The following is a 23,556-nucleotide window of genomic DNA, read 5'->3' as shown; positions in this document are numbered from 1 at the left end:
AAGAAAGAGACAGGAGGTCAAGAGAAAGGTGCAAGAGGTGAAAAAAAGGGCAAATGAGAGTTGGGGTGAGAGAGTATCATTGAATTTTAGGGAGAATAAAAAGATGTTCTGGAAGGAGGTAAATAAAGTGCGTAAGACAAGGGAGCAAATGGGAACTTCAGTGAAGGGCGCAAATGGGGAAGTGATAACAAGTAGTGGTGATGTGAGAAGGAGATGGAGTGAGTATTTTGAAGGTTTGTTGAATGTGTTTGATGATAGAGTGGCAGATATAGGGTGTTTTGGTCGAGGTGGTGTGCAAAGTGCGAGGGTTAGGGAAAATGATTTGGTAAACAGAGAAGAGGTAGTAAAAGCTTTGCGGAAGATGAAAGCCGGCAAGGCAGCAGGTTTGGATGGTATTGCAGTGGAATTTATTAAAAAAGGGGGTGACTGTATTGTTGACTGGTTGGTAAGGTTATTTAATGTATGTATGACTCATGGTGAGGTGCCTGAGGATTGGCGGAATGCGTGCATAGTGCCATTGTACAAAGGCAAAGGGGATAAGAGTGAGTGCTCAAATTACAGAGGTATAAGTTTGTTGAGTATTCCTGGCAAATTATATGGGAGGGTATTGATTGAGAGGGTGAAGGCATGTACAGAGCTTCAGATTGGGGAAGAGCAGTGTGGTTTCAGAAGTGGTAGAGGATGTGTGGATCAGGTGTTTGCTTTGAAGAATGTATGTGAGAAATACTTAGAAAAGCAAATGGATTTGTATGTAGCATTTATGGATCTGGAGAAGGCATATGATAGAGTTGATAGAGATGCTCTGTGGAATGTATTAAGAATATATGGTGTGGGAGGCAAGTTGTTAGAAGCAGTGAAAAGTTTTTATCGAGGATGTAAGGCATGTGTACGTGTAGGAAGAGAGGAAAGTGATTGGTTCTCAGTGAATGTAGGTTTGCGGCAGGGGTGTGTGATGTCTCCATGGTTGTGTAATTTGTTTATGGATGGGGTTGTTAGGGAGGTGAATGCAAGAGTTTTGGAAAGAGGGGCAAGTATGAAGTCTGTTGGCGATGAGAGAGCTTGGGAAGTGAGTCAGTTGTTGTTCGCTGATGATACAGCGCTGGTGGCTGATTCATGTGAGAAACTGCAGAAACTGGTGACTGAGTTTGGTAAAGTGTGTGAAAGAAGAAAGTTAAGAGTAAATGTGAATAAGAGCAAGGTTATTAGGTACAGTAGGGTTGAGGGTCAAGTCAATTGGGAGGTGAGTTTGAATGGAGAAAAACTGGAGGAAGTGAAGTGTTTTAGATATCTGGGAGTGGATCTGGCAGCGGATGGAAACATGGAAGCGGAAGTGGATCATAGGGTGGGGGAGGGGGCGAAAATTCTGGGAGCCTTGAAGAATGTGTGGAAGTCGAGAACATTATCTCGGAAAGCAAAAATGGGTATGTTTGAAGGAATAGTTGCTCCAACAATGTTGTATGGTTGCGAGGCGTGGACTATGGATAGAGTTGTGCGCAGGAGGATGGATGTGCTGGAAATGAGATGTTTGAGGACAATGTGTGGTGTGAGGTGGTTTGATCGAGTAAGTAACGTAAGGGTAAGAGAGACGTGTGGAAATAAAAAGAGCGTGGTTGAGAGAGCAGAAGAGGGTGTTTTGTAATGGTTTGGTCACATGGAGAGAATGAGTGAGGAAAGATTGATCAAGAGGATATATGTGTCGGAGGTGGAGGGAACGAGGAGAAGAGGGAGACCAAATTGGAGGTGGAAAGATGGAGTGAAAAAGATTTTGTGTGATCGGGCCTGAACATGCAGGAGGGTGAAAGGAGGGCAAGGAATAGAGTGAATTGGAGCGATGTGGTATACCGGGGTTGACGTGCTGTCAGTGGACTGAATCAAGGCATGTGAAGCGTCTGGGGTAAACCATGGAAAGCTGTGTAGGTATGTATATTTGCGTGTGTGGACGTATGTATATACATGTGTATGGGGGTGGCTTGGGCCATTTCTTTCGTCTGTTTCCTTGCGCTACCTCGCAAACGCGGGAGACAGCGACAAAGCAAAAAAAAAAAAAAAAAAATGTATATGTTGATATTCCTATGAGTCCACGGGGAAAATGAAACACGAAAAGTTCCTAAGTGCACTTTTGTGCAATAATCACATCATCAGGGGAGACACAAGAGAGAAATATAACAGTCAGTTGATATATATCAAAGAGACGAAGCTAGGACGCCATTTGGTAAACATGTGATTGTCCAAAATATGTTTTGTTAACTTAAATCTTTTTCACTCCATCTTTCCACCTCCAATTTGGTCTCCCACTTCTCCTTGTTCCCTCCACCTCTGACACATGTATCCTCTTGGTCAATCTTTCCTCACTCATTCTCTACATGTGACCAAACCATTTCAAAACACCCTCTTCTGCTCTCTCAACCACAGTCTTTTTATTACCACGCATCTCTCTTACCCTATTATTACTTACTCGATCAAACTACCTCACACCACATATTGTCCTCAAACATCTCATTTCCAGCACATCCACCCTCATTTCCAGCACATCCACCCTCCTGTGCACAACTTTATCCATAGCCAACACCTTGCAACCATATAATATTGTTGGAATCACTATTCCTTCAAACATACCCATTTTTATTTTCCGCGATAATTTTCTCGACTTCCACACATTTTTCAATGCTCCCAGAACTTTCCCCCCCTCCCCCACCCTATGATTCACTTCTGCTTCCATGGTTCCATCCGCTGCCAAATCCACTCCCAGATATCTAAAACACTTTACTTCCTCCAGTTTTTCTCCATGCAAACTTACCTCCCAATTGACTTGTCCCTCAACCCTACTGTACCTGATAACCTTGCTGTTATTCACATTTACTTTCAGCTTTCTTCTTTCACACACTTTACCAAACTGTCACCAGCTTCTGCAGTTTCTCACACGAATCAGCCACCAGCGCTGTATCATCAGTGAATAACAACTGACTCACTTCCCAGGCTCTCATCCACAACAGACTGCATACTTGCCCCTCTTTCCAAAACTGTTGCATTCACCTCCCTAACAACCCCATCCATAAACAAATTAAACATCCATGGAGACATCACACACTCCTGCTGCAATCCTACATTCACTGAGAACCAATCACTTTCCTCTCTTCCTACACGTACACATGCCTTACATCCTTCATAAAAACTTTTCACTGCTTCTAACAACTTGCCTCCCACACCATGTATTCTTAATACCTTCCACAGAGCATCTCTATCAACTCTATGATATGCCTTCTCCAGATCCATAAATGCTACATACAAATCCATTTGCTTTTCTAAGTATTTCTCACATACATTCTTCAAAGCAAACCCCTGATCCACACATCCTCTACCACTTCTGAAACCACACTGGTCTTCCCCAATCTGATGCTCTGTACATGCCTTCACCCTCTCAATCAATACCCTCCCATATAATTTACCAGGAATACTCAACAAACTTATACCTCTGTAATTTGAGCACTCACTCTTATCCCCTTTGCCTTTGTACAGTGGCACTATGCACGCATTCCGCCAATCCTCAGGCACCTCACCATGAGTCATACATACATTAAATAACCTTACCAACCAGTCAACAATAAGGTCACCCACTTTTTTAATAAAGTCCACTGCAATACCATCCAAACCCACCGCCTTGTTGGCTTTCATATTTTTTTTTTTTTTTTTTTTTTTATACTAATTGCCATTTCCCGCATTAGCGAGGTAGCGTTAAGAACAGAGGATGAGGACTGGGCCTTTGAGGGAATATCCTCACCTGGCCCCTTTCTCTGTTTCTTCTTTTGGAAAAAAAAAAAAAAAATGAGGGGAGGATTTCCAGCCTCCCGCTCCCTTCCCTTTTAGTTGCCTTCTACGACACGCAGGGAATACATGGGAAGTATTCTTTCTCCCCTATCCCCTATCATATATATATATATATATATATATATATATATATATATATATATATGTGTGTGTGTATGGGGGGGGGTTGGGCCATTTCGTTCGTCTGTTTCCTTGCGCTACCTCGCAAACGCGGGAGACAGCGACAAAGTATAATGAAAAAATATATATATATATATATATATATATATATATATATATATATATATATATATATATATATATATATATCCCTAGGGATATGGGGAGAAAGAATACTTCCCACATATTTCCTGCGTGTAATAGAAGGCGACCAAAAGGGAAGGGAGCGGGGGGGGGCTGGAAATCCTCCCCTCTCGTTTTTAGTTTTCCTAATGAAGGAACAGAGTAGGGGACCAAGTGAGAATATTCCCCTCAAAGGAAATATCCTCTGTTCTTAACGCTACCTCGCTAACGTGGGAACTGGCGAATGCTATGAACAAAAAAATAATATATATATATATATATATATATATATTTTTTTTTTTTTTTTTTTTTTTTGCTTTGTCGCTGTCTCCCGCGTTTGCGAGGTAGCGCAAGGAAACAGACGAAAGAAATGGCCCAACCCACCCCCATACACATGTATATACATACGTCCACACACGCAAATATACATACCTACACAGCTTTCCATGGTTTACCCCAGACGCTTCACATGCCTTGATTCAATCCACTGACATATATATATATATATATATATATATATATATATATATATATATATATATATATATATATATATATATATATTATTATTATTATTTTGCTTTGTCGCTGTCTCCCGCGTTTGCGAGGTAGCGCAAGGAAACAGATGAAAGAAATGGCCCAACCCACCCCCATACACATGTATATACATACACGTCCACACACGCAAATATACATACCTATACATCTCAATGTACACATATATATACACACACAGACATATACTTATATACACATGTACATAATTCATACTGTCTGCCTTTATTTATTCCCATTGCCACCTCGCCACACATGGAATAACATCCCCCTCCCCCCTCATGTGTGCGAGGTAGCGCTAGGAAAAGACAACAAAGTCCCCATTCGTTCACACTCAGTCTCTAGCTGTCATGTAATAATGCCTGAAACCACAGCTCCCTTTCCACATCCAGGCCCCACAGAACTTTCCATGGTTTACCCCAGACGCTTCACATGCCCTGATTCAATCCATTGACAGCACGTCGACCCCGGTATACCACATCGATCCAGTGCACTCTATTCCTTGCCTGCCTTTCACCCTCCTGCATGTTCAGGCCCTGATCACTCAAAATCTTTTTCACTCCACCTTTCCACCTCTAATTTGATCTCCCACTTCTCCTCGTTCCCTCCACCTCTGACACATATATCCTCTTGGTCAATCTTTCTTTACTGATTCTCTCCATGTGCCCAAACCATTTCAAAACACCCTCTTCTGCTCTCTCAGCCACGCTCTTTTTATTTCCTCATCTCTCTTACCCTTACATTTCTTACTCGATCAAACCATCTCACACCACATATTGTCCTCAAACATCTCATTTCCAGCACATCCACCCTCCTGCGCACAACTCTATCCATAGCCCACGCCTCGCAACCATACAACATTGTTGGAACCACAGTTCCTTCAAACATACCCATTTTTGCTTTCCGAGATAATGTTCTCGGCTTCCAAACATTCTTCAAGGCTCCCAGGATTTTCGCCCCCTCCCCCACCCTACGATTCACTTCCGCTTCCATGGTTCCGTCTGCTGCCAGATCCACTCCCAGATATCTAAAACGCTTTACTTCCTCCAGTTTTTCTCCATTCAAACTTACCTCTCAATTGACTTGACCCTCAACCCTACTGTACCTAATAACCTTGTTCTTATTCACATTTCCTCTTAACTTTCTTCTTTCACACGCTTTACCAAACTCAGTCACCAGCTTCTGCAGTTTCTCACATGAATCAGCCACCAGCGCTGTATCATCAGCGAACAACAACTGACTCACTTCCCAAGCTCTCTCATCCACAACAGACTGCATACTTGCCCTTTTCCAAAACTCTTGCATTCACCTCCCTAACAACCCCATCCATAAACAAATTAAACAACCATGGAGGCATCACACACCCCTGCCGCAAACCTACATTCACTGAGAACCAATCACTTTCCTCTCTTCCTACATGTACACATGCCTTACATCTTCGATAAAAACTTTTCACTGCTTCTAACAACTTGCCTCCCACACCATATATTCTTAATACCTTCCACAGAGCATCTCTATCAACTCTATCATATGCCTTCTCCAGATCCATAAATGCTTCATACAAATCCATTTGCTTTTCTATGTATTTCTCACATGCATTCTTCAAAGCAAACACCTGATCCACACATCCTCTACCACTTCTAAAACCACACTGGTCTTCCCCAATCTGATGCTCTGTACATGCCTTCACCCTCTCGATCAATACCCTCCCATATAATTTACCAGGAATACTCAGCAAACTTGTACCTCTGTAATTTGAGCACTCACTCGTATCCCCTTTGCCTTTGTACAATGGCACTATGCAAGTATTCCGCCAATCCTCAGGCACCTCACCATGAATCATTCATACATTAAATAACCTTACCAACCATATATGAGTGGATGGACCATTCTTTGTATGCTTCCTCACACTGTCTCATTGATGCGGGTAACAGCGATTAAGTATAATGATGGGATAGGGGAGAAAGAATACTTCCCACGTATTCCCTGCACGTTGTAGAAGGCGACTAAAGGGGGCATAAGAGGGGATTGTCCCCCTCCTCTCCCTTGTATTTGAATTTCTAAAAAGGGAAACTGAAGGAGGAGCCAAGCAGGGAGGTTCAGACTGGGGTGTCTGAATGTGTGTGGTTGTAACTAAGATGAGAAAAAAGGAGATATAGGTAGTATGTTTGAGGAGAGAAACTTGGGTGTTTTGGCTCTGAGTGAAACAGAGCTCATGGGTAAAGGGGAATAGCGGTTTGGGAAAGTCGTGGGAGTAAAGCTAGGGGTTGGCGAGAGGACAAAGAGCTAAGGTAGGAGTAGCACTACTTCTGAAGCAGGAGCTGTGGGAGTATGTGATAGAGTGTAAGAAAGTAAATTCTAGGTTGATGTCGGTAAGAACTGAAAGTGGATGGAGAGAGATGGGTGATTATTGGTGCCTATGCACCTGGTCACGAGAAGAAAGATTATGAGAGGCAAGTGTTTTGGGAGCAGCTGAGTGAGTATGTTAGCAGCTTTGATGCATGAAACAGAGTTATAGTGATGGGGGATTTAACTGCAAAGGTGAGCAATGTGGCAGTTAAGCGTATAATTGGTGTACATAGGGTGTTCAGTGTTGTAAATGGAAATGGTAAAAAGCTTGTGAATTTGTGTGCTGAAAAAGGACCAGTAATTGGGAATACCTGGTTTAAAAAGAGAGAGATACATAAGTATACTTATGCGAGTAGGAGAGATGGCATGATGATTGGATTACGTGTTAATTGATAGGTGTGCAAAAGAGAGACTTTTGGATGTTAATGTACTAAGAGGGGTAGCTGGAGGGATGTCTAATCACTATCTTGTGGAGACGAAGGTGAAGATTTGTAGAGGTTTCCAGAAAAGAAGAGAGAATGTTGGGGAGGAGAGAGTGGTGAGAGTAAGTGAGCTTGGAAAGGAGACTTGTGGGAAGAAGTACTATGAGAGATTGAGTGTAGAATGGCAAAAGATGAGAGCAAATGATGTAAAGGGAGTGGGTGAGGAGTGGGATGTATTTAGGGAAGCAGTGATGGCTTGTGCAAAAGTTGCATGTGGCATGAGAAAGGTGGGAGGTGGGCAGATTAGAAAGGGTAGTGAATGGTGGAATGAAGTATCAAGGTTATTAGTGAAAGAGAGGAGAGAGGCATTTGAACGATACTTGCAGGGAAGTAGTGCAAATGACTGGGAGATGTATGAAAGAAAGCAGCAGGAAGTCAAGAGAGAGGGGCAAGAAGTGAAAAAGAGGGCTGATTTGAGTTGGGGTGAGAGAGTATCATTAAATTTCGGGAGAATAAAAAGATGTTTTGGAAGGAGGTAAATAACGTGCATAAGACAAGAGAACAAATGGGAACATCGGTGAAGGGGGCAAGTGGGGAAGTAATAAGTGATGAAGTGAGAAGGAGATGGAGTGGGTATTTTGAAGGTTTTTGAATGTGTTTGATGATAGAGTGGCAGATATAGTGTTTTGGTTGGGGTGGTGTGCAGATTGAGAAGATCAGAGAGAATGGTTTGGTAAACAGAGGTAATGAAAGCTTTTGTGTAAGATGAAAGCTGGCAATGTGTTGGGTTTGGATGGTATTGCAGTGGAATTTATTGAAAAAAGGGGTGACCTTGTTTTTGATTGGTTGGTAAGGATATACAATGTATGTATGGATCATGGTGAAGTTTCTGAGAATTGGTGGAATGCATGCATACAGAGGTAAAGGGCATAAAGGTGAGTGTTCAAACTACAGAGGCACAAGTTTGCTGAGTATTCCTGGGAAATTATATAGGAGGGTATTGATTGAGAGGGTAAATGTATGTACAGAACATCAGATTGGGGGAGAGCAGTTTGGTTTTCAGAGTGGTTGAGGATGTGTGGATCTGGTGTTTGCTTTAAAGAATGTATATGAGAAATAGAAAAACAAATGGATTTGCATGTAGCAATTATGGATCTGGAGAATGCATATGATAGGGTTGATAGAGATGCTTTTTGGAAGCTTTTAAGATTATATGGCATGGGAGGTAAGTTGCTCGAAGCGGTGAAAAGTTTTTACAAAGGATGTAAGGCATGTCAAGAGAAGGAAGAAAGGAGAGTGATTGGTTCCCAGTGATTGTCGGTTTGTGGTAGGGATGTGTGATGTCGCCATGGTTGTTTGATTTGTTAATGGATGGGTTGGGTAGGGAAGTAAATGCAAGAATTTTAGAGAGAGGGGCAAGTATGCAGTCTGTTGTGGATGAGAGAGCCTGGGAAGTGTCAGTTGCTGTTCGCTGATGATACAGCTCTAGTGGTTGATTCGGATGAGAAACTGCAGAATTTGGCTACTGAGTTTGGAAAAGTGTGTGAAAGGAGAAAGTTGTGAGTAAATGTGAATAAGAGCAAAGTTATTAGGTTCAGTTGGTTTGAGGGACAAGTTAATTGGGATGTAAGTTTGAATAGAGAAAAATTGTAGGAAGGTAAGTGTTTTAGATATCTGGAAGTGGATTTAGCAGCAGATGGAACCATGGAAGCAGAAGCGAGTCACAGGTTGGGGGAGGGGGTGAAGGTTCTGGGAGCAATGAAGAATGTATGGAAGGAGAGATCATTATCTAGGTGGGCAAAAATGGGTATACTTGAAGGAATAGTAGTTCCAGCAATGTAATATGGTTGCAAGGCATGGTCAATAGATGGGGTTGTACAGAGGAGGGTGGATGTGTTGGAAATGAAACGTCTGAGGACAATATGTGGTGTGAGGTGGTTTGATTGAGTAAGTAATTAAAGGGGTAAGAGACATGTGCGGAAATAAAAAGTGTGTGGTTGAGAGAGCAGAAGAGGGTGTGTTCAAATGGTTTGGACATAGGTAGAGAATGAGTGAGGAAAGATTGACTGGAGGTAGAAGGAGGGAGTGAAAAAGATTTTGAGCAATGGGGGCCTGAACATACAGGAGGGTGGAAGGTGTTCACGGAATAAAGTGAATTGGAACGATTTGGTATACCGAGGCCAATGTGCTGTCAGTGGACTGAACCAGGGCATGTGAAACATCTGGGGTAAACCATGGAAAGGTCTGTGGGACCCGGATGTGGATAGGGAGCTGTGATTTTGGTGCATTACACATGACAACTAGAGACAGAGTGTGAACAAATGTTGCCTTTTTGTCCGTTTTCCTGGCGCTACCTCGCTGAAGCGGGGGCTGGGAATGGATGAAGGTAAGCAAGTATGAATATGTTCTTGTGTATATATGTATATGTCTGGATATGTTCATATGTATATGGGCATTTATGTATATATGAGTGGATGGGCGATTCTTCGTCTTTCCTGTAGCTACCTCGCTGATGCAGGAAACGGCGATTAAGTATAATAATAATAATAATAATCTTTAAACATTCCTCTGTTAGGTGTAATGATAATGATGATAATACTTGTTCACTGGTTCTTGCAGTAGCAAGGTAGTGCCAGAAACAAATGAAGAAAAGGCCTCATTTGCTTACATCCATTTTCTAGCTCTCAAGTTTAATGCGCTGAAATCACAGCGCCTTACTTCCAAACAGGGCTCTTAAGACTTTGGTTTCCCCTACTACTTCCATTAATAGCTCATTCCCCTGTATACCACATTGCTCCAATTCATTCAATCCTGTAGACACCTTTCACCCTCCAGCATGTTCAGGCCTCAGCCACTCAAAATATTTTTCACTCCATCCTTCCTTCTCCAGTTTGGTCCATCTCATCTCCTTTTCCCCTAAACTTCTGACGAATATATCCTTTTTGTCAACTTCTCCCCACTCATTCTCTCCATACGTCCAAACTATTGCAGCACAACCTCTTCAGCTGCCGCAACCACACCTTTTTTGATTACCACACCTCTTCCTTACCCTTTTATTATGTACTTAATGATATGATCTCATACCACATATTGTCCATACACATTTCATTTTCAACACATCCACCCTCTCCCCACATTCTTGTCTATAACACAAACTTTATATTACACCATTTGGACTACTACCCAGTTTCACCCTCCCAGATAACCTTTCTTTCCATACTTTCCTTTGTGCTTCTAGAACCTCTACCCCATTACCTATCCAATGGCTCACATCCACCCCATGGTTCTATTAGCTGCCATGTCCATTTCCAGGTTACTAATACACTCTACATCCTACATTGTTGTTACCACTTTCCTGTTTGACTCTTGACTGATATTCCCACTTGTTCTCTTGTTTTCCATACAATATTAACCTTCCAAAATATCTTAATTCTCTCTGAAGTTTACTGATACTTGCTTACCCCAAGTCTAATTTGCCCTGTTTTTCAAGTCCTGCACCTTCCTCTTGACCTCTTCCACTTCCTCTTGTACATGTCCCCATCATTTGCACTCCTTCCCTGCAAGTACCACCCATACACTTCACTTTTCTCTTTCATTAGCAACTTTACTTCATCTTTCCACCACTCACCCTCTTTTTTCACATACCCACCTCCTGCATGCCACACAGTTCTCTTGCACATGCCAGTATATATATTTCCCATTCCTCACCCAATCCCTTTGCTGTGTTTACTATCATCTTTTGCCATTCTACATCCGGTCTCTCCTGGTGTTTCTTCAGGAAAGATTCTTTTTCCAAGCTCACTTGATACTCTCTTCTCACTCCTATCATATCGTCTTTTCAGAAAACCTCTATAAAATTTCACCCTTGCCTACATCAGGTAATGATCAGACATCTCACTAGCTGCCGTTCTCAATTCACCCAAGTGTCTTTTTTTGCACACCTATCATAATTCCCTCTTACTATCTTTCCAACCCACTGACATATGTATGCCCCTTTTTATACCAGGTATACCCAACCATCAGTCCTTTTTCAGCACACAACCCCACTGCTGTTCACTATTCCTGTTCATGTCACTGAATACTGCATGTACCCCAGTTATACCCTTAACTGGAACATCATTCACTCTTTCTTTTAAATCAACTATCCCTAATACCCATTCATATAAATCAAACTGCTTATACACTTAGTTACTCCCAGAGCACTCGCCTATCATCATATTTTTTCACATTGCCAGGTGCATAAGCACTGAAAATCAACCATCTCTTGCAGTACACTTTTATTTTTACCCACAAGTGTGGCTCACTTCCTTGTACTGTTTTACACATTCCCATAACTGGTTAGCTTTCCCTTCCTTAGCTTTTGCTCTCACACCAACCCCTAACCTTATCCCCATAAGGTATTTCCAAACCCTTCTTCCCTTTTACCCTTGAGCTTTGTTTCACTCAGAGCCAGAACAACCAGATTCCTTACTTCAGGCATACTTCCTTTCTCTCCTTTTTCCTCATCTTAGTTACATCCATACTTATTCAGACACCCAAGCTTGAGCTCTTGAAGAGGATGAGTATTCCTTGCTTGGCTCTTTCTTTTGTTCTATGTTTTAGAAATTGAAAAAACTGTAAGGGGTTTGGGGTTCCAACCTGTGCTACCTCCCCTTTGTTTCCTTTTATGACACATGGAATCCAGAAGTAGAATTTTTTTCTCCCTTACCCCAGGGATGTATAAGTACAGTATGATATATGTATAATGTATATAATTTCAGAATAATTTATATGTTAGCTAGTACTATAACATGTAAGAGACATAAGTTCCCAAATCTTGGCCTTCTCTCCTCCATATTCATTTTCATCTCTCACTTTTGACTTTCATAAGAGGCAAACTTATACACAGTGGATCGTATCAAAAAGTGATAAATGTAAATATAAAATACAAGTGCACTTTATGAAAAGTGATGAGCACTCGCCTGTAGAATGCAATGTGCAGGCACAGGTAAATATGGTGGCAAGTTGTAGCTGGAGGGTGGGTGGGGAGAATAGGTGATGTGGTCCTAGAAATTGCCTGAATTCCCTGAGCTCAGTTCATAGATTTAATTAAGTGGCCTTTAATTTCACTAGATTTGGTGAACTGCCACTAATTTGAACGAACCAAGTTGAGTGGTGTGGCCTGTCATTTAGTGAGCTCCCTCATATCTTAGTGCTATCATATCTGTGTTGAATAACATTAATAAGAAATGTATTATGCAAATACTGAACATAATATTGAAGAGGAGAAGAGATTTACATAGTAACAACCAGTCAAAGAAGTCAGCTGTGCATGCATTCATAAGATCCTTAAGCACATCACCATGATCCATTCACAAATTGGAAATCATAGCTGACCATTCAACAAAACAGGCACCTCCTTTCTTAAGAAATTCAACTTCAGTAGCACTCCAGCAGTGTTTATACCTCCCTTCCATGTCATAAGCCAACCCACATCACCTCATCTTCCAACCAAATTTGGTGAAAATATCATTTTTATAGTTAGTAAGATAAAGTGAGATATAAATCATAAGTGGTTTCAAAATGTGGGTATGATACCCCAGTTTTTGCATCTAGTGTGCAGCCTGCTTAATTGTCTTAACATTAGTAGGTAATTGAAAATAATTGGAAACGGTTTCACACATGCACTTATATAGGAAAATAAGCAAAATCTGGTTTTATTGGTTCCCCAGTTGGTAAGTTGACATGGTATGACCCCTTCAGTTGAGGGAAAGGTAGAGAGGGGAGACAGAGTTGGATTGGGGTAAGGGTAAGGGAGAATGGAAGTGGAGGGGCGAGTTGATTGAGAGGAGAGATGTTCAACTTTCTCCCAGTTACACCATCTTGTTCCCATCATCCCAGTTTCTTCTTAACCCTTACACTGTACCTTCCTTCTTCCCTCTCTTTCTTTCCATTGTCATTTTCTCTCCTTCCACTTGCTTCCCCAAACCTTTCTCTTCACCGTTATACTATGTTTACTGCTTCCTCTTCCGTTTCCTCTTGACTCCGACTCACAGGTCCCCTGTCTCCTCAGTAATGTTGTTGATTCTTACTTTGAGTGTTTTGCAGGTGTTAAGAGTGATGCGTCACTTTCCTCCTGAGACCTGTGTGATGACAGCTGTACGCTTCAGCAAGGCTTTGTATGCTCAGCTGGCTGCTCATCGCTATACTCCAGACTCCCGCACTGGCTGGAACCTTCTTCCTCCAACACACCCAGACTTCAAAACTCATGACATTGGCATGAAGCTGGTATGAACATAAGGATTTGAATTAAATTTAACTGTTGACTTTATGGCTGTCTTGTGAGAGAACATTTGTTCATTTTCACCTAATATCATGTATTTATGCTACAGCTTAAAATAGAAATAGATCAAAATATGTATTGGTATTTAAATTTTTTACCTATAGGCATGTGGATTTGAGATCTTGGTTTGTAGCGCTGGTGGGGTAACACCGGCCTCCACACCCTCGGAGACTTCACCACCAGATGCCAACTTGCAGCTTGATCTTGCTAGTAATCCACGTTGGGCCCGATACCGCCAGTCTTTGTTAGAAAAGGGATATTTTCGGGTACGAGTCTTAGGTACTTGAATTTGTGCATAATGTATCTCTAAACCATATTGATATTAATTCTCTTATGTGGTTTGTAGTCTACAGCAACATCCATAAAATTTTTGACAGGGTGAACTAGAAGGATCAAAGCTCTACAAAGATCTTGAGGAACGTGCACATCAGTTCTTTGTGACGCACATCTTATCTGGAGATAGTTCTGAAGATAATGATGTACTCTCTGCAGGAGCTATAGTTCTCAAGCTTTTAGGAAAAATCAATGTGGATTACGAGTTCTACAAAGAGAGGTCAACACGGCTTGTCCCTGCAGATGGTTAGATGCCTTTAGATGATATTTTTTGTATTAACCAATGTATACATACATTATGAGGATTATTACTTTTCTGTGCATTGAAAAACTGTTGGTGCTTGGACATTGTCTCAGCTTCATAGGATTATCTTTGTAACATATATGTTCTTGCAGATGACAGCTGGCTTCAAATTACACCTGATGCACTGGATGACTTACTGGAAGCTCATTTTGGCAATAATGAACCTCCAAAAGGTGCCAGCGATACTGAAATGATGAACTCACTCTCTGCATTTTTTGGCCACATGTCTGATCTTGAAGGTGCTGAGGTACCGCAAGACCTACAAGATCGCATTAGGAAACTTTCTACACTGTCCACGGGACGAAAGGGCAGTAAAGCCAGAAAACCCTCCAGTCTTTCAGTGCATCCCCAGCTTCGCAAGATCTCTGCACAGTCAGTAGCTTCTGATGTGTCTACCTCCTCTGAAATGTCTTCATTCTCAAATAAGATTGATTTCAGTGCAGAGTCCTTCAGTGATGCCATGGCTAATATACTGGGTAAGTTTCATATGAAGTGCAGGAGGGAATATAGTATAATACATATGTAGGGGGATGTATGTGGCTATGCATGCAGAAAAAGGACATCCACTAAATTTAAAGTTGAGAAAACCATTTAAAGTGTTTCATATTTGAAAATGCCAAAACTTTTAAACCAAACGAAGTTCTTAACTTCTTTTTTTTCAAAGATAGCAAAACAAGTGAAAATTGATGTAGAGTAAAATAGATATAAAGAAATTTACATAATGATATTATAAGATAATCAAGATTATGTGGTTTTGAAGTTTACAAGGTAAACAAACAGACTAATATCAAACTCGTAATTTTTGCTAATGATACTCAAATAATTGTGAAATATACTAAATGTCAAAAGTTATGGGCATTTCAAGGAAAAAAGACAATTACTGCAGGTTTCCCTTGTTTAATGGAATGAAAATACACACAACAGTATCCCATTATTGATAATCCTTATCACAGTCATAATAGAAACTTTAATGATAATTATATATAATAAAAATAACATGATACAAAAAAAAGAAGTTTGCACTCACCAGCTTGATGCAGTGCTAAACTCTTTCATGAAAACATTATGATAATAATGGTGGTTTACACATGGTTCATGGGAATGCTCAGCAACCATTCAGTCCAGATGGAGATTCAAGTCTTCTCATAGACAACTTTGACTCATTATAGCATCTGTAAGGTAACATGATTGTTGTGATTGATCTCAGTAAGTTTTGGAATGTGTTCACAAATATGTTCAGTCCTTGTGCCCATGAACTTGTTGGTAGGCTCTTGATCATGTTTGTCTAGCACTGAGGCACTTGCAATAGTCACTTTTTTACTGCATTATTATCATGTCCTTTCTTCAGACCAATAAGTCTTTAGGAATTAGCTTACACACATAATGGGTAATGTTATTGTACACCACAGAGTAGACAGGGTTCCATACATATGTGACCAACAACAGTTGGTTCAGCTTGCTTTCATGTTTGCCCTGTTGGGATAAACACTTAGTTTCTTTTTATAATTATTTTGTAGGTTATGGTCATCAGTGTCCCTAGATTCTTTGAATAAACATTGTCAGTCTGTTTCACATCATCAAAAGCCCTGTCACTACACAGTAGTCCTAATTCATGGGCAGGCATGACTTTGTGACTTCGAGCAATTAACATAAGCCTGACCAATGTTACACTTTTCCTTCTTGATATTCCTTTTTCCACTGTGTTTTTACAATAAGAATGGTCAGCAACACCATTTATTAGAATTATTCCTAGAACCAGGAATGAGAAAGGATTCTCACTGAGGATATATCACTCCAGAAGCATTGCTGATGATGCACCATAGGAATGCTAACTAAAAGACTGCTGAATGGATGAGTGTGGGTGATGGGACAGTCATTTCATGATTGGATAATGGTGATACATGTTTCACATTTGGGTTGGCTGAGAAACCAGCAAAGGATTTGGGGGAAGAGTAGCTCATTCAGACTTACCTCTCCTAGAGGCAAGTGGTGTCAGTATTGCTTCTATGCACACAAAGTAAGATCACTTACTGACTCAACAGGTTCTGGTGACTTGAATATTTATTTTCCCAGGGTTTTGAATATGTACCATTCAGAAAGTGGGCTTCTGCACTTCCTGCCTAACAGAGGAATGTTTAAGGAATATAATGGTATTGAAATTAGGCTCAGCAATATTGGTTGAATTGGTTTCTGCATGGAGCACCTCAGTTTTTAGTCATATACTAGGCATATACTATCCCTGGGGATAGAGGAGAAAGAATACTTTCCACATATTCCCTGCGTGTCTAGAAGGCGACTAAAAGGGCAGGGAGCATGGGGCTGGAAATCCTCCCCTCTCATTTTTTTTTAATTTTCCAAAAGAAGGAACAGAGAAGGGGGCCAAGTGAGGATGTTCCCTCAAAGGCCCTGTCCTCTGTTCTTAACGCTACCTCGCTAACGCGGGAAATGACGAATAGTTTGAAACTAGGCAGAAAAGTTTTAGATACAGTTGATAGAGGATATTAAGGCAAAATAATTATGAATAATAAAAGTAACCTGTATCAAAGATTTCTTCTATTTATTTTATTTAATATTTATTATTACCCCAGAAGCCCTATTTGAAAGGTTTTACACAGATTCCTTTTCTAATGAGGTTAGAGTGAGGGTAGGACTACTGTAGCCCAAGGTTGCATAACAGTTAGTAGCAGGATCAGAGAGTGGACTTCTTTGAAAAGAGATGTTTTTTGACAAGACTGTAATGTTTAGTCAAATGTTTCATTCATGATGTCACTTCGAGCAGGTAGAGCCCAGAAGCTCTTAGTTTCCTGTTGTGTAAGTTTGCTGTGTAGTTGTATTTAGGGAAGAAGTAACTTTACATTATATGTACTTTAATTTTCGTCATTCTGATTCCACTTAGACTGACTTTTTTTTATACTATTATATTGAAGTTTCATAATCATCATTCATCTCCAGTCATTATTCATATAGGTCCATTTTGACTGGTTGGTTTTCCTGTAATTTCTATTGCACATTCATTTATAATAAGTACCGCAGGAATAACTTCTATGAAAGAGTCCTGGTGTTACCCAAACATTTTCAAGGGCCCCTGCAGTCTATGCTACACTACTTCCAGTTGCAGGAAAATGAAGACTCCTTTGGAGTGAGAAGGTCTTTTTCGAGACTGGACTGCCAATGATACAGCCTAAGCAAGGTGGCTTTTCATCTGCATAGTAACCTTGAGCAGGCGGAGTCCAGTAACACCTTATTGCATGTTTGTACCTGTTGATATATACACACTTGTAAAAATGATGCACACAGTTCTTCGTTTATCTGTAAACATGGTCTTTATTATAACAAAAGTATTCAAGAACTCGACTGCCTTATATGTATTGTCCAGTGTATACACCCCTTGCTGCCCCATTAAGTGCATCTCTGTTGCACCTTTTCTAATTAAATGTTCCAAGTGTAACATCTATGCTGAAGTTTCATGTTTCCATAACAAAGTATGCTTGAAAAATTTAATTTTCATTTCTTAAACCATATAGGCTGGTTTATTTCAGTTAAATTTGTGATAATTCCCTTCATGATTTTTTATATTCAGGATTGTCTTTTGTGAAGGACAAAAGTTCATGCAGAACCTCTATATGCCAAGGTCAAATTTCAATTATTCTTCCTCATAACTAACAAACCTTAAATGCATTTACCAGTATGTTCACCCCTCACATTAATTCTATTTTTTAGATTAAAAATTTCCTCACCTCCCTGTAATACAGATCTTTGGTCATTATTTGTTTCCATACATTCAAAATGCTTAACAAAATTTTTCTGACACTTTCTTCATCCTCTTACCCTTCCCAGTTTCCATGTCTTACATCCACTTATGAAAAATTCACGTGCTGTTCACTTCCAAAAAGTGTTACAGACTTGCAGTTTTTTCTTTTATCTTGTCCTTCCTCCAATTAGTTTCCATTCTTGCTCCAATAGTTTGCATATGTCTTAGGTTTTATTATCCAAATTATTATACAATAAATTTTTCCCATTCAGAATCTGGTGTTCCTGAGGATGATTATTGGAATCATTCTGAAGATGAATCCTCCGGCATGAGCAGTTATGGAGAAGAGGAGGCAGCTGATGTGAATCTTAGTCGCAAGTCCTCTAACACGTCCCAGAAATCATCCGCTTCTACTGTGTCAGCATCATCTTCAGGAGTGGACACGCAAATGAAAGAGTACATGAGAGAGATGGAAAAGGAATTGGCTTCCACTAACATTGGAGACACTCTCACTACCACTCACAATGACAGTGATGGAGATGATGAATTTGATGATGTAGAAAGCTTTGCACCAGTGAAGGTGGATATGCAAGCTGTACAGGACTTGGTGAAAACCTATGCTGCACAGAATGGGATGCCAGGACCAGCTTCTTCACTTCTGGGATCAATGGGCATGAAACCCCAAAACATGTAGGAAAAACATAAAAATATTATTCAAAACTTTTAAAAGGGATTTGGTGTTTAAGGAATTTGAGGGTCAACAAGGTTATGCTTTTTGGAATAAAGTTTTGATCTATTTTGCAATAATATATAATTGAGGCTAATCAAATCTTCTGTGAAGTCTTGTTTGATCAATTAAAAGGTTCAGCTTAACTGATACATTTTAAGGATGCAAGGTTGGTGTGGCACAATTTTCATTAATCCCTATCCCCTCTTCCTAGTGTGAAATGTCTGTCCATCGATGTTCTGCTCAACTGTGATGTCTATTTTAAGATTAGGATGACAGCTTCTTTTCAGCTGTAAAGGGCAATAGTTATTTCAGTTAAAGAAAATTGTACTTTCATTATTTTTCATTTATAAGGACTGAAAAAGTTTCAAATTGTGGAAAATTTTTTACCAATTAGGTATCCATTTTTTTGTTGTAAATTGGATGAGTAAAATTGATGTGAATGTACAGTACAGTTTCAGTGCAAATGACATAAGGTCACATTGTAGCCAGTAAATAAAAAGGGTATTATTATTTCTGTGGCCATATGCTACAGAAACAAGAAACAGATTAGTCTTAATGTTGGCATTATTAATAAGTAAGGTGTATGTTTGTGCTGGACGTCGTCTGCATAAGTAATATGAATGTTTACAATTTCTTTTTTTCAAATTGCATATCTCCAGCATTCATAGGTTAGTGAATCAGAGATACTCACATCTTGTTCTGAAGTCTTGATATTATTGCTTATATTTTTTAAATATAGGAATTTCAGAACTAGTATTCATATATTATGAAATATATATATATATTTTTGACATGAGTTTTTACTAGTACATTGCATATTAGGTTATTTTGACAATATAGTAAAATAATTTATTATATTTAATTGGCATATTTATTATAAAGAAGTATTCTTCTTTGAGTATATAATTTCTCTCATTTCATTGAAATATCTATCCAGGTATCTAATATCTTCCAAAGGTTTTCCATTTTCCTCATAATGAGTACAAGGTTCCTTCAACAAGAATGTATGTTTATTTTTTTGGGAAACTTTAGTTATCAAATTTAAGAGGCTACAGTATTCCTGAATGATACATTATTTTGTTACCATACTTGTAAGATAAAGATACAATGGATATTAGTGTGTAGTCTTAAGAATACATTTTGTATATAAATTGCACAGTTGTGGAACTCACTTAGTTAACTTTTCAGTGACATTTGAATTGCTTCTGAAAATTCTAACATTGTATACAATATGTAAGCAATATTAAACAGCTAATAATTTAAGTACATTTAATGGTTTGGTGTTTAAAGACAGAAAGCTAATGATGCAAGTTGTGACTACCAAGTCTTGCAAGATGTCATTTTTCATGTTTGCCTTTTCAAATTTTGTGGACCAGGAGCTTCACTCTTGTATTTGTATGTCATTTTTTTTTTTTTGTAACAGTTTTGGCAATAAATATATCAGCATGCCACCATTCATCTTTTAAAACTTATTTTATAGTGATGTAGGCAACCTTGCCATTAACTTTAAACTGATGGTTTGATAAGAGTTTCAGCTCAAAGATGACTTGAATCAACAGAAGGTAAAGCTAAGAAGCTTAATTGCTTTTGATATTACTTTGATTTTATGAGCTGCTGTCTACAGTGCCACAGAACACACTGACCTAAGTAAAAGAAAAAATCATATAAAATGGTAAAGCATGAATAAAGTGCTTTCCTTTTTTCATGAATGTCTGTAATAATACACATCTATACTTTTCAAGCATTGCTTTGCTTCATCATGTATTTAAATTTCTAAAAGGGGAAACAGAAGAAGGAGTCATGTGGGGAGTGCTCATCTTCCTTGAAGGCTCAGATTGGGGTGTCTAAATGTGTGTGGATGTAAACAAGATGGCAAAAAAGGAGAGATAGGTAGCATGTTTGAGGAAAAGAACCTGGATGTTTTGGCTCTGAGTGAAACAAAGCACAAGGGTAAAGGGGAACAGTGGTTTGGGAATGTCCTGGGAGTAAAGTCAGGGGTAGGTGAGATGACAAGAGCAAAGGAAGGAGTAGCACTACTCTTGAAACAGGAGTTGGGGAGTATATGATAAAGTGTATGAAAGTTAACTCTAGATTGATATGGGTTAAACTGAAAGTGGATGGAGAGAGATGGGTGATTACTGGTGCATATGCACCTGGTCATGAGAAGAAAGATCATGAGAGGTAAGTGTTTTGGGAGCAGCTGAGTGTGTGTGTTAGCAGCTTTGATGCATGAGACCAGGTTATAGTTATGGACAATTTGAATGCAAAGGTGAGTAATGTGGCAGTTGAGGGAATTATTGGTGTACATGGGGTGTTCAGTGTTATAAATGGAGATCATGAAGAGCTTGTGGATTTGTGTGCTGAAAAAGGACTGGTGATTGGGAATACCTGGCTTAAAAAGAGATTCTTTTTTTTTTTTTTTTTTTTTTGCTTTGTCGCTGTCTCCCACGTTTGCGAGGTAGTGCAAGGAAACAGACGAAAGAAATGGCCCAACCCTCCCCCATACACATGTATATACATACGTCCACACACGCAAATATACATACCTACACAGCTTTCCATGGTTTACCCCAGACGCTTCACATGCCCTGATTCAATCCACTGACATCACGTCAACCCCTATACCACATCGATCCAATTCACTCTATTCCCTGCCCTCCTTTCACACTCCTGCATGTTCAGGCCCCGATCACACAAAATCTTTTTCACTCCATCTTTCCACCTTCAATTTGGTCTCCCCCTTCTCCTCGTTCCCTCCACCTCCGACACATATATCCTCTTGGTCAATCTTTCCTCACTCATTCTCTCCATGTGCCCAAACCATTTCAAAACACCCTCTTCTGCTCTCTCAACCACGCTCTTTTTATTTCCACACATCTCTCTTACCCTTACGTTACTTACTCAATCAAACCACCTCACACCACACATTGTCCTCAAACATCTCATTTCCAGCACATCCATCCTCTTGCGCACAACTCTATCCATAGCCCACGCCTCGCAACCATACAATATTGTTGGAACCACTATTCCTTCAAACATACCCATTTTTGCTTTCCTAGATAATGTTCTCGACTTCCACACATTCTTCAAGGCTCCCAGGATTTTCGACCCCTCCCCCACCCTATGATCCACTTCCGCTTCCATGGTTCCATCCGCTGCCAGATCCACTCCCAGATATCTAAAACACTTTACTTCCTCCAACTTTGCTCCATTCAAACTTACCTCCCAATTGATTTGACCCTCAACCCTACTGTACCTAATAACCTTGCTCTTATTCACATTTACTCTTAACTTTCTTCTTTCACACACTTTACCAAACTCAGTCACCAGCTTCTGCAGTTTCTCACATGAATCAGCCACCAGCGCTGTATCATCAGCGAACAACAACTGACTCACTTCCCAAGCTCTCTCATCCCCAACAGACTTCATACTTGCCCCTCTTTCCAAAACTCTTGCATTCACCTCCCTAACAACCCCATCCATAAACAAATTAAACAACCATGGAGACATCACACACCCTTGCCACAAACCTACATTCACTGAGAACCAATCACTTTCCTCTCTTCCTACACGTACACATGCCTTACATCATCAATAAAAACTTTTCACTGCTTCTAACAACTTGCCTCCCACACCATATATTCTTAATACCTTCCACAGAGCATCTCTATCAACTCTATCATATGCCTTCTCCAGATCCATAAATGATTTGGTAAACAGAGAAGAGGTTGTAAAAGCTTTGCGGAAGATGAAAGCCGGCAAGGCAGCAGGTTTGGATGGTATTGCAGTGGAATTTATTAAAAAAGGGGGTGACTGTATTATTGACTGGTTGGTAAGGTTATTTAATGTATGTATGACTCATGGTGAGGTGCCTGAGGATTGGCGGAATGTGTGCATAGTGCCATTGTACAAAGGCAAAGGGGATAAGAGTGAGTGCTCAAATTACAGAGGTATAAGTTTGTTGAGTATTCCTGGTAAATTATATGGGAGGGTATTGACTGAGAGGGTGAAAGCTTGTACAGAGCATCAGATTGGGGAAGAGCAGTGTGGTTTCAGAAGTGGTAGAGGATGTGTGGATCAGGTGTTTGCTTTGAAGAATGTATGTGAGAAATACTTAGAAAAGCAAATGGATTTGTATGTAGCATTTATGGATCTGGAGACGGCATATGATAGAGTTGATAGAGATGCTCTGTGGAAGGTATTAAAAAGAGATATACATAAGTATACTTTGTGAGTCGGAGAGATGGCCAGAGGATGTTATTGGATTACGTGTTAATTGATAGGCATGTGAAAGAGAGGCTTTTGGATGTTATGTGCTGAGAGGGGCAGCTAAAGGGATGTCTTATTACTAACTTATGGAGACGAAGGTGAAGATTTGTAGAGGCTTTCAGGAAAGAAGAAAGGTTGTTGGAGAAAAGAGAGTCGTGAGAGTGAACTTGGAAAGAAGACATGTGACGTAAGGGGAGTGGGGGAGGAATGGGATGTATTCAGTGAAGCAATGATGGCTTGTGCAAAAGATGCATGTGGCATGAGAAAGGTGGGAGTAGGGCAGATTAGAAAAGGTAGTGAGTGGTGGGATGAAGAAGTAAGATTGTTAGTGAAAGAGTAGAGATAGGCATTTGGACAATTTTTGCACGGAAGTAGTGCAAATGACTGGGAGATGTATAAAAGAAAGTGGTAGGA

The 23,556-nt window shown here is 40.0% G+C and overlaps 1 protein-coding gene and 1 long non-coding RNA gene across 7 annotated transcripts in view; one reads left to right on the top strand and one right to left on the bottom strand.

The window, feature by feature from the left end:
* ecd (ecdysoneless cell cycle regulator) overlaps window positions 1-20,324 on the top strand; it is a 708,809-nt gene extending 688,485 nt beyond the window's left edge. For all 6 annotated transcript variants that reach the window (XM_071678023.1, XM_071678004.1, XM_071678011.1 and 3 more), the window contains 5 exons: window positions 13,521-13,700; window positions 13,860-14,021; window positions 14,133-14,334; window positions 14,485-14,868; window positions 18,416-20,324. In XM_071678023.1, the coding sequence (XP_071534124.1) occupies window positions 13,521-13,700; window positions 13,860-14,021; window positions 14,133-14,334; window positions 14,485-14,868; window positions 18,416-18,837 (1,350 nt within the window). In that variant the 3' untranslated portion in view covers window positions 18,838-20,324. The remainder of the gene's footprint in view (window positions 1-13,520; window positions 13,701-13,859; window positions 14,022-14,132; window positions 14,335-14,484; window positions 14,869-18,415) is intronic.
* Window positions 20,325-20,390: 66 nt separating this feature from the next.
* The window catches only part of LOC139757565 (uncharacterized), a 29,088-nt gene continuing 25,922 nt past the window's right edge, over window positions 20,391-23,556 (bottom strand). Inside the window, exon 3 of the long non-coding RNA XR_011714669.1 lies at window positions 20,391-20,516. This is a non-coding gene — a long non-coding RNA (uncharacterized lncRNA). The remainder of the gene's footprint in view (window positions 20,517-23,556) is intronic.

This window comes from Panulirus ornatus, chromosome 2 (assembly GCF_036320965.1).
Source record: "Panulirus ornatus isolate Po-2019 chromosome 2, ASM3632096v1, whole genome shotgun sequence".
Lineage (NCBI taxonomy): Eukaryota > Metazoa > Arthropoda > Malacostraca > Decapoda > Palinuridae > Panulirus > Panulirus ornatus.
Note: the sequence above shows the minus strand (reverse complement) of the source record. Positions and strands in the feature narration are given on the sequence as shown.